Genomic DNA, 12,500 nt, shown 5'->3' with positions numbered 1-12,500 from the left:
TTTACACGCAGACAGACAAACACATATCCATCTACTGTTTTATTTATATAAAAGAAAAAACAACATTTGTAGCCTATACTGAACTTTTACTTGCGTTCTTCTATCACCGCGACCTTTAAACATTACTTGACTCTCTTCGATAGTTTTAATCATTGTATATTGCACAGGGTTGACTAAGTTAATAAAGATGGATAGCTTTAAGATACGCCCATTCTATCTGCGCTTTTAGCGATGAAAATGCCATTACAATCTTAAGCGTGACAGATTGACAGACCGACCATAGGACGATGGAGAGAGCCACTCAGTTATAAATGAACAGATATAAAAATAAAATAGTTTTAGTGATGAAGATTTTAATTGAAGCGTGACAACTATGTTGTAGATATAATTCCATGTTTTGTATATTAATATTTCATAGATTAACTAGCAGGCCGTCCGGCGTTGCCCGGTCGTAAAATACACAGGAATATTATATTTTAATTAATGTAGAATTCTTATTTATCATGAACAGAAATACTGTAGTTATTTAATGTAACGTTAAATTTCTTTTTAAAAATGAAGTAAAAAAAAAGAAACTAAGACATATGCATGTGAGTATTATGTTGTTTTTTAAACCGTTAACTTCTTGTAAGTAAAAAAAACAATACTCGAACTGAGATCGAAACCAAAACCTAAAAACAGAGAGTTAAGTACGATAACCACTATGCAAAAAATGCACAACATCTTTTAAAAGTGTTTCTAAATTTCGTGAAACAGTTGACAAACAGATAAAAATCCGATGACTCCCACCCAGTACCAATTTTTTCTTTCAGTTCTGACCCTTTTAGCAGCCCTTTTTTCGGATGAACACCGATTACAAAGTTTCCCGTATGTCTGAATACCCTATATACCAAATTTCAAGTATATAGATCAAAACTTCGTTGAGCATATAGATTGAGAAATGTCCTCTCTCTCTCTCTCACACACACACACATCCTCACTTATATATATATATATATATATATATATATATATATATATATATATATATATATATATATATACTAGAAGATGACCCGGCGTTGCCCGGTATTAAACGTAACGTTACATTCCTTTAAAAATTTACGTAGAAAAAAAAGAAACTGAGACATGTGCATGCGTGTATTATGTTTTTTTTAACAGTTCACTCCTTGTAAGTAAAAAAAATACTCGAGCTGAGATCGAAACTAAAGTCTAAAGACAGTGAGTTAAGTACGATAACCATTAGTCTAATCAAACACGATCTCTAAAGGATGTTTTAACCCCTCTTATTTTTAACATAATGTGAACGATTCCCGCATGCGCAGCCGCGAAATAGTTCCAAAAACCAAAAATATTTTAAGGCCTCCACGTACCAATTTTTAAATGTTGGCCCCTTAGAAGCCTTTTTACGGATGAAAACGGATTAAAACACTTTCTACATGTCTGAATATCCTATACACCAAATTTCAAGTCTGTAGATCAAAGATTCGTTGAGTATATAGGTTGAGAAGAATCCTCACACACATTCTCACTTTTATGGATATATAGATAGATAGATTTTCATTCGGCCGCATCAAGCCGTTATTCAGCCTCGAAAGGCAATTGATACCCTGTGTAAGAATGCCGCGCAGGGGATCTATATTGAAGCATGTGTTTCGAAATCACCAACCACACCTCCCCTCTTAAATCCGCATTACTTGACTTCAGTTTCACGGAGAAGTTCAGAACGATTGGAATCAATTCTGAGCTAAGCAGAGAACCCAACCACAAACAGTATCCAAAATTCCCAAATAGTCACTCATCTTAATACTGACCGGGTGCAACGGTGCTTAACATGCGTGTTTTAACGGAAAACGGCGTGTTAATATAATAGAGCTGTGGATGATGCTATTTCAAACGTGACAATGACGTTGTCATGATATAATTTCATGTTTTTATGTTACTAATTTGTAGATTAATTCGGGCGTATCATGCCTCTGTCCAGTCTAGTCAATGGATAACCTCTGTAAGGGTGCCTGCGCGAGGAATCTATTAGGAAAAAAAAGGAAAGAGAAAAAGCTAGAACTAAAAATGGGGAAGAAGTTTATTAGAGAACAAAGGTATAGGAACTAGGCTTGGTGGAAAGAACAATGCATAAAAGTTGTTCACTAACGTACACAAAGGAGAGCTGAGATGGGGTTGCAACCAAAGTGTGACAGATGACGGGAATTAAAAAAAAAAAACTGATATATTTTTGAAGTTAGTTTTAGGAGTGACTGGATTATACGACGGTTGAGAGTAGTTTGCGACGGTATATGACAGTTAGAGTTGAGGCCAGTGTCCGGTCCACGACAGTTGTGTGTTTGACGCAGTCGAAAATTGCCTGTAGATTGAACCAGGTCGGGAGAGCCTTTGAAAATCGAAATGAACTAACATCAACTGATGAAGGCCTCGACAGAAAAATGAAGATATGGACGTTAGCGCTTCATTTTTATACTTATGAACCCGTGCAATTATACACAAATTATTACAGTTTACGATTGACGCATGGAAAATAATATATTAAAATTCGTACATAAAAAAGTTAAACGTTTAAAAAAAATTTAAACATCGTAAAAAATAATCCACTTCGTGAAAATTCACAAATACTTATTGAACTCCAAATACTTCAAAACAAGTTTTTAATATTTTCTATTGATAAACAGCAAATAATATAGCTTTTATCACAGCCGTCAATGTGAGAGATGACGACACGGCTAGAAAAGAAGATGGAAGAGAAGAAGATTACGGAAACAATGCTGGGACGGTTATGTTGTCAAGCGAAGGACCACGTGGTTTTGTCACATTTATATCATCTAAGTAATAACCAACGACATATTTATTTATTAAAGGTGCCTTCACGGGAAACATAGTGAAGCATGGGTTGCGAAATCACCAACTGCACTTCTTCTAAACAGGCATGACTTAAATCCAGTTATAATCCAGTTGCACAGAGAAATCCACAATGACTGTAATCAATGCAGCGATAAGCAGAGAGCTCTCCTGCATACAGCACCTGGTATTCCCAAATGCCCACTCATTTTAACACTCATTTTAACACTCATTTTAACACTGACTAGGCTCAACGCTGCTTAACTTCTGTGGTTTAAACGGAATCGACGTGTCAATATTAAGTTGTGTATGGTATTATTTCAAGCGAGACAGTTATATGATATAATTCCATGTTTTATAGATTAATGTCTTGTAGATTAATTCTCATTCAGTTGTATAAAGCATCTTTTCAGTCTAGAGAAACAATGGATATCCTCTGTTAGCGTGTCACCGTCGGGAGTGTCTTGTGTAATAACCAAGCAATAATTAGCCACAAGTCTCTTTATTGTTTGAGTCTAGTGGAATGGATAAGTACAGGACGACTGGAAACAATGTTGGAAATAAACAGAGAGCTGTCCTGCATACAGCACCTGGTATTCCCAAATGGTCATCCATTTTCATACCGACCTAGATCAACGTTGCTTAACTTTCGTGAACTAACAGAAACCAGAGTGATCATGGCTTATATGATACAAATAATCTCTAAGTGATATGTTATGTTTAACCCATAGATGACACTCTGACAGATACTGCCAGATACAACCAAATATATAGTGAAGCATGGGTTACGCAATTACCAACCACACCTATTCTGAACCAACATTGCGTGAAAGTCCTCCAAGATACAGCACTTTGCATTCACAGATTGCAACCACTTGTAGTACTGACTTGGCTCAACAATGCTTAAATTCGATCATTTAACGGGAACAGATGTGTCAACACGGTCAAGCTGTCTATCATATAAATAATCTGTAGATGATATATTGTATTTGATGCATAAAAGAGACCCTAACAGATACTACCATATCATATTAGAATGGACCTAAGAGTACCGACGGCTAAGAAATGACTCCCCACTTTCAAAATCTTCTAAAATTGAGAAGTCATCACTAGATGCAGTTTCATATCGAACCCAGACCAGCAGATGATTTGGAAAACGCTTCAGCACTTACCACAATCATTGGAACAGTCAACCAACTGTTGTTCAGAAAGAGAGATCAGTTTGTGCGTCTTTTTAAAGTGTTGTCCTTCCAGCGACCCAGTTGTAGAGAAAGCCCAACATGATCCGCATTGTGCCTTGAAAATAAAATGAACAAAGTTTCAGTAGATGTTGCAATGCAAACTTATAATTTCATGTAAGTAAATAAAGTACTGGATAATTTTATCATATCCATGGCAAAAAATACACAAATTATTACAGTTTACGATTGACGCATGGAAAATAATATATTAAAATTCGTACATAAAAAAGTTAAACGTTTAAAAAAAATTTAAACATCGTAAAAAATAATCCACTTCGTGAAAATTCACAAATACTTATTGAACTCCAAATACTTCAAAACAAGTTTTTAATATTTTCTATTGATAAACAGCAAATAATATAGCTTTTATATGTGAAAGATATATAAAACGATCATTGTTTGAAGTAGGAATTATCGGTAAAGGTTCCAATACCTATCAATTAAGTAATAATGAAATCGATAGTATTGTTCTGAATTGTGAGAACTTTGGATTAAAATTAAAGGTTGGTTGGTTGTTTTTGTTTTACGGCATATCAACCTTTTTCAGATTATTTAATGCCGAATCTAGTGATTATTTATATTTGAAAGTCAAAAACCTATAAAAGCCGCCATTTTAAAGAGTGCATTTTTTTAGAAAAATGCAGGTAGGTAACATTTTAAATATCTATCAGCGGAAGTGGGTTTTAGTAAATATTTGAGCGTATATGTAACCGAATACACGGAAACAAACAACGCAGGGGAAATGTAGTGACGCCATGTTTGAATTTAAGTAAGCATTCGATTATAAACGGATGAATGCATTCCGGAATAAATTTTAAGTGCTCAGGCAATCAGAGTGAATGGAATTTGGGAAAGGAGACTTTATTGTTCATGATTCGGAAATTGGAAAAGTTATGTTCTGTCTATGTATCTAATAACCAGTTACAGTATCGTAGGAAAATATAGAATAGGTCCGATGATAACTGGTAGCGGTGGTAGGACTAAATATTTACAGAAAAAATAGGAATTTCTTCCTCTTTAGATGATGCGATAGTGATGGTGTTTCTCGTCGAATGTAATGTAGCATTTTATAACAAGTGAATATGTCTAAAAGGGTGTTCGAAAGTTACATTAGATCGTGGCTAATAGGCTAAATGTGTTAAATTTTATGTGGCAAACCTACGATACTATAGTCTAGATGGGAATTTCTGCAGTCAAAATATTATATAAGAGATTTAACTAGAAGATTTATTATATATATATATATATATATATATATATATATATATATATAAAATGAAAAAAGAATTACCGTTGTTTACCAAAATAATCCAAGATGGCAAAACTAAAGTAGATTATAAATATTGAAGAGTTAATATTTATAAAGTAATATTAACCAGATGTAAAACAAAATAGGAAATAGAGCTTATAATAAGAACAAGTAGTTAATAAAAACATGTTTTATTAACTAAACTTCTTATATATATATATATTATTTTAAAAAGTTTGGAATCTTCAGCTTTACATATGGGTAAGGGTATAGGGGAGTTGAGTGATTTTGTAGTTGATTCGTTTAGCAAGTAAAACCTACTTGAAAAACTACCGAAAATCCAGAATCCTCCACGCTATCAATAACCCTTCTATGGCCTGCATTATATTAAAAACGAGATATTTAAGCAGTGACCCCAGAAAAGAAACATTTTTATTATCTAGCTTATTAGTCTGATAATTTAGCAATAGCTTCTCAATTAAAACGATTATAAAGCATTTTCAGACATGTATAAAGAAGCCATAGCAAAATCATGTAATATCTGCGTTAAGTTGATCTTAAATACTAGATTACAGGTATTACTCAATTGTTGTGCGTTACTTACTTGGTTTTTAATTCCAGTGACGTAACCTTTTTTCCTCCAATCAACTTCCTTTGGAAGGTCGATGACGTTAGTATCATCAAAGACCAAGATTGGTGTGTTCCTTGTCATGTTTCGGGGCAGCATGCCATTCATCATTGCAACAAATTCACTGTTATGCTGAAAGAAAAAAAATAGACATTATATATAAAGAGTGAGTGTTGCCAAATATTTATTTCTTCATAAGCAGGTAGGTTCGCTTCGGGTTTTCAATTCCGTAGACCAAGTTAATATAACTTCTGTACTAACTGCAGTTTCTCTTTTTGCAATGAAATTAGAGAAGAAAAAAAATGACAAAACATGATTACGACGATAACAGCCACAGTCTGCTGAAAGTTACGCCAGAAAAAACAAATAGGTTTTGGCGGTTAAAGTGAGATATATTTAAGTTTATAGGCATCTTATATAGTTTTCTCCACATTTCGTGTAGAGATGGTTTTAATGAAGATTCTTCGAAAAATTCTACGTGTCTCTCAAAACGACTACATATTTTTCATTTGATCAAATTTGATTCACTTAACATATTACTGCACCATCACAGCATTCAAATATCTTCAGGGAATTTAGTGTCCATGTTATGTTGAGGAATGTGTTCTATTTTATAAGCCTGCGAATATTCTCGACACAATCCTAAAATTCCATGTAAGACAGTCCACGTTCAAAGGGAAGGGATCTACCTATACGTCAAGAGTGGACATTTATTTGCCATACATTAGCATGCATATCCGCATGAAGTTTTAGAAAAAAATGACCGTAGTACTTAAGCTGAATATGGACCGTACTGAAATATTAATGTAATTATTTAGAAACACGTTCTTAACATGGGAATGGCGTTTTATAAATACTCTGTAGTTTCACCTAAACATTTGATGAACCAAAGATATCGCAAAATATTATATATATATATATATATATATATATATATATATATATATAATAATTTATAAAATATATATGGCGATTAAGCTACACTGAATATTCCGCGTTTAATCCACTCTAAATTACTAACAAGCTCTACCTACGTATTGAGCACTTTTGAAGTAAATACTTAAGTAGAGTTTACGCATAAATTTATACTTTTGTATATTAATTTTATGTGAGTGAATGAAGTAGTTATATTTATATATATAAAGAGAGAAAGACCGACAGACAGACAGACAGAGAAAGAGAGAGAGAGAGAGAGAGAGAGAGAGAGAGAGATCCGAGGAGTTAAGGAAGAATAGATTATTTGATTGATATAATAATTAAATGAATGATTTTGAGCTACGAAACAGGTGCTGTCAAGAATTGTAAATGTCCACGTAATTTAAGGAAAAAATTGTAAGATGATAAACATCATGAAATTTGGAATATAGACTTTTGTCATTTGTTCTATATATATATATATATTACATAGTTGTCATCAGCTCTGTAAGTATATTCAGCCTCATAAATTAAGGATTAGTATTAAAAAAAGTGAAATATAATTTTAAACATCTTATTTCCACAGAATATATGTGTGTGTGTGTGTGTGCGTGTGTGTGTGTGTGTGTGTGCGTGCGTGCGCGCGCGTGTGTGTGATATAATCCGTCTGTGTTTGGACTTGGCTTAACGAATTTATAGTTTGGTACCCATTATAAAGACGGGATGATTACGTTGACACGCCAGTTATATTAAGTTCACTGAAGTTAAGTAACGATGAGCCTGGCCAGTACCAGATGGGTGTTCATTTGTGAATACTATACGCTGTATATACTGTGTCGGGATGTTGAAATTTCCAAGTTAGTGTATGTGGGCGTTCAAAACCACTAAGAGAGATGCTCCCTCGGACAAACATCTAGAAGGAAAACTAACGTAAAACCTGAGCTCTATTATCTGCTTTGTCATGTGGCAATCATTTGAACAGACTGAAGTTAGCAGTCATTCCAAAAAGTGTGAATGGTTCTAAACAAAGCCTTCACCACTCTAAGCAAATAATCTATGTGGAGTTCGGAGAGCTTAGTTCTCTGGACGTCGGCATTCGACGGGAGAGTTTCTTTTTTATCCATTATAAAACTATAAACCTTCAGTATTAATTGAACACACACACACACACACACACACACACACACACACACACACACACACACACACACACACATACAAAAAAAACAACTTATAAATGCATGACTTACCATATCTGCATATTCGTTGATGTCGGTCCAAAATGTCTTCAATCCTTTGTCAGCTTCGCGATTGTGGTAAAGGACATGACGGTAATTCCTCTCCCAGATTACACGTCTACAAAATGGAAGATTATTCTGAATAGAGAACGGATACAGCGGAATATCCAGAGGATTAATGAGGACATGGGTAGTTTGATTTGTAAAGACGAATTGGAAAATGTGTGTAACACAAGGACACGGAATATGGACTGATTTAATTGAATGCTTTAAAATCTATAAACACACATTAAAACGATAGACGTACAAAAATATTTCAAAGTGAACAAACAATTTTATCGCTCACTTCAATGAACATCGTGAATTTATTAAATGAGAAAACAATTCATTACGTGAATATGTTGCCAGAGAATGTTAGCAATGGAACCAGTTTTTTAAAATAACATTGATTTTATAATAATGATAAAAAAGTGGGTTTAATGCATAACATTTTCCGACTTGTTGAATAGAAAGATGTGTTCTGACTTACCTTTTAACCTCAGTACCGGGCCTGTCGTATCCTTTATTGTATTTAAGTTTGAATTCTTCCCATCGGTCGTCCAACCTAGAATCGAGCATCTGGGACAGAACTGCCGCAGGCAATAAAACTAACAAAGCAAGGAAAACCTTCATCCTGAAACGAAAAAGAAAATCAAATCAAGCTACAGAAATGAACGAAAGCATCCAAAGAGCGTAGATCTCCGCCAAAGCTGAACTCAACTACTACTACTAGTAATAGCAGTAGTAGTAGTAGTAGTAGTAGTAGTAGTAGTGGTGGTGGTGGTAGTAGTAGTAGTAGTAGTAGTAGTAGTAGTAGTAGTGACACTATATAATTGTTCCAATTGCTGCTATTGTATAAAACCGGGTGTGTTGAGTTTAACTCCTCACGGATCCACCGTAGTCATATAGTGTTGGAAAAAGTATGAACATGCAGTTTCCTTCCAACCAGGTCTAATATGACAACTTGTATTCGATTAATCATATACAATAAAACGTTTACACTATTTTATGCATTTCGTTATTTAATAACATAAAAAAATATCGATTTGCCATAAAAATGATGCCAAACAAAACAAAAATCACTATCAACTTCTATCTTATCTATCTATCGATCTCTCTCTCTCTCTCACACACACACACACACACACACACACTCCCTCTCTCTCTCTCTCTCTCTCTCTCTCTCTCTCTCTCTCTATATATATATATATATATATATATATATATATATATATATACATATAAATATATATATATATTTATATGCATATATATTATATAAGCTCTAGGTTCACTAGGAATTTAAAACGCTACATTAAACCAAGTTAGGTGTTTCTGTAATTCTATCTTGTATTTTAATTATTCATTTATTGTGGGTATTCGTCTTCATCTATTATAATTATAATTTAATTTTACATTATCTCTGGTCTTAGTTTTTTTTATGTATATATATATATATATATATATATATATATATATATATATATATATATATATATACCGTTAATTATCATTCCAAAACCATTATTAATTATTTATATGAAGTATGTCTTACACGTGTTTCGTTGAATAGCGAAAATCCATTAAATAACTCATCAGAGGCAGATATATGTTCCTAACAAATCAGTTGGAAAGTTTGTGTGTGTGTGTGTGTGTGTGTGTGTGTGTGTGTGTTTAATAAAAAACGATTTGTCGCAGCAATCTAGATAGAAGGGAATGAAAATATTTAAAGACAGAAAAAACATAAAATATAAAAGAACGCTTACTTCTTGTAGTGTTTATAGGCATCCGCCCTTTCATTAAAAACCCTGTTAAGATGGTCTAATAGTTATCCTACTTGACTCACCGTCTTTAGGTTTGGGTTTCGATCTCAGCTCGAGTATATTTTTTACTTACAAGAGGGGAACTGTTTAGAAAAAAAACATAATACTCGCATGCACATATCTCAGTTTCTTTCTGTTTTTTTTTTTACTTCACTTTTTTTAAAGGGATTTAACGTTAGGTTTAATACACCTGGCACATGTTCTAATCTGAAATACTTTCCACTTGAAGAATATATTTCGCGTAAAAATCAATTAAGAAAATATCTTTGGAATTAAATTTGGAGCATAATAGCTCATCACACTGAATGTCTACGAATTCTATTTGAAACCTTTCTGATACGTTCCCCATCTCCACATCAAATTTGGTGTAGCAAATAATTTGAAATCATTTTTATCCAGACGAAAGTCAGCAAAACGTGATAACGCCCAAAAACTGATTACAAAACTTGCTGCATGTCGGAATACCCTATATGCAAAATTTCAAATGTTTAGACCCAAAATTGGCTTAATAGTTTGATAGAGACCACAAAGGTCAAATCCTTTGAACTTTGACCGCTTGGAAGCCAAATTTTCAGAAAAAAAAACAATGCTTGCCCTATGTCTGAATACACTTTATGTAAAATTTCAAATGTTTAAACGAAAACTTGGCTAAGTAATTTGGTAGAGACCGCAGAGGTCATATTTTTTTTTAATTTGACCCCAATTATGAGCCCTTAACATTTATTGTTTTGGGCTCACATAAAATTGGAAAGTTAGATCCATGCCCAAATAACTTATATCTAAAATTTCAATGTTTTAGGCCCAAAACTGGCGGAGGAGTTTGGTAGAGTTCTCAAAGATCAAATCGTTGAACTTTGACCCCTTAACAGCCAAATTTCTGGCCGAAAACCGATTAAAAAGATTTTCCGAAACTCAATACCCCTTATGTCATATCTCGACTCTGTAGACCGAAAACTGACAGAGTTATTTGGTAGGGAAGTGCACACACACAGACAGACAGATAGACAGACAGACAGACACGCACACAGAGACATTTTTACTGTTATAGATATATAGATATATAGGTAGATAATTGAGACTATAATACTCGCTTGCTGCAAAATTAAACCCTCAGATTTCTTATCTTTCTGATTAAGTACATGCGAATTGGATCTCATTTCGCCATTAACTATTTTAATCAGTTTATTTGCAGAGAAATTTGCTTTTTTTTTTTAAAAAAAGTGTAATTTATTGTCAGTGTCAAGCCAGACATTATGCAAAAATAAATGAGTGCAATATACTTGTTTAAGAAGATTCTATGTGTACTACTAGTTCACTAGACGTTCATGGTTTTCCGGCTGAGATGTTCAGTTAAGGTAAAATTAATATATGGAAGCTGTGATTTAAGATGTACGTTAAAAGTTGTGAAAAAATAATTAATAGTTGGTTTCGTCGATTAATATAAATTAAAAATAACTGACCGAAGCCAAACATTCGTAAATCGAGTCACCATAAGATCATAAAAATAAATAAATATCTCAGGAGAAAACAGTTAACTTAAAAATACTTAGAGTATAATATGTGAATGTTTAATAGGTACCAGTTTGAATATAATTTCTATCAGAATTCACAACTATAAATTCAACTAGATTAAATACCTATCAACCAACAACAAAACGTATAATTAACCATACAAAGAATTAGGTAATCACAAATCAGTATAAATTACAGTTAAAAAAAGACATACACAGGAGGCAAAAAGAAAGTCTGCACTTGTATTTTTTTTCAAAAACTGCAAATTTAAGCTAAATTTAACGTAACTGTTTAAACAAACTATACCTCATTTGATTCGCCTTTTATTCTTCTAGAATTTTACCTGTTCATAATTGACATTCAATTGAAATATTCTAGTGTTCACACAAATTAAAAAAAAATAACTTCGAATTGAGGAGGCAAAGAGAAAATTGTTATTTAAATGTAACTTTAGGACATTAATGCAGCACAAATACAACAGGAACACAATGAACTAGTTGATATTTAGTAGCATAGCCCTTCTGCAACTTGACAGCCTGCAATTTTTTGAGAATTCCTTGAATTAGACTGCAACAATACCTCGGTGAAAGGGCATCCCACTTTTCTTTCAATTTTGTCCAAAGTTCTTCCAAATTTGAAATTTTATCATTGTGTGGCTGTTGCTTGATATAATGCCATGCGTTTCTGATAGGATTGAGGCCTGGAGATTGTGCAGGCCAATCCAAAAACGGAATATCATGCTCTTCCAGGGACCTCTTGACATTGCCAGCTGTGTGAATGGGAGCATTATCCTGCATGAAGATAAGAGTATCACCGAAATTCCGACTAAAGTATGGTAGAAAATGTTCAGTCAACATATTAATGTACTTGGTCGAATTAATTCGACCTTGCAAGTGAACTATAGGCCCTGGACCATTGGTACTAATAATTCCCCACACCAACACCGAACCTCCACCACCTTGCAGCATTGAAACTGAGCACCTAAAATTAAATTCTTCGTCTTTC

The 12,500-nt window shown here is 33.5% G+C and overlaps 1 protein-coding gene across 1 annotated transcript in view; it reads right to left on the bottom strand.

The window, feature by feature from the left end:
- The window catches only part of LOC145280252 (digestive cysteine proteinase 2-like), a 37,574-nt gene that overhangs the window by 10,159 nt on the left and 14,915 nt on the right, over positions 1-12,500 (bottom strand). The window contains exons 2-5 of the mRNA XM_080132026.1: positions 8,651-8,794; positions 8,134-8,239; positions 5,945-6,100; positions 4,023-4,146 (exon numbers count right to left, since the gene is read on the bottom strand). Of these exons, the coding sequence (XP_079988152.1) occupies positions 4,023-4,146; positions 5,945-6,100; positions 8,134-8,239; positions 8,651-8,793 (529 nt within the window). The 5' untranslated portion in view covers position 8,794. The remainder of the gene's footprint in view (positions 1-4,022; positions 4,147-5,944; positions 6,101-8,133; positions 8,240-8,650; positions 8,795-12,500) is intronic.

The sequence above is a fragment of the Euprymna scolopes genome, chromosome 7, assembly GCF_053919585.1.
Source record: "Euprymna scolopes isolate OS-2025 chromosome 7, ASM5391958v1, whole genome shotgun sequence".
NCBI classification, from domain to species: Eukaryota; Metazoa; Mollusca; class Cephalopoda; order Sepiida; family Sepiolidae; genus Euprymna; species Euprymna scolopes.
The sequence above is the reverse complement of the archived record's forward strand: the minus strand, read 5'-3'. Positions and strand labels throughout refer to the sequence as shown.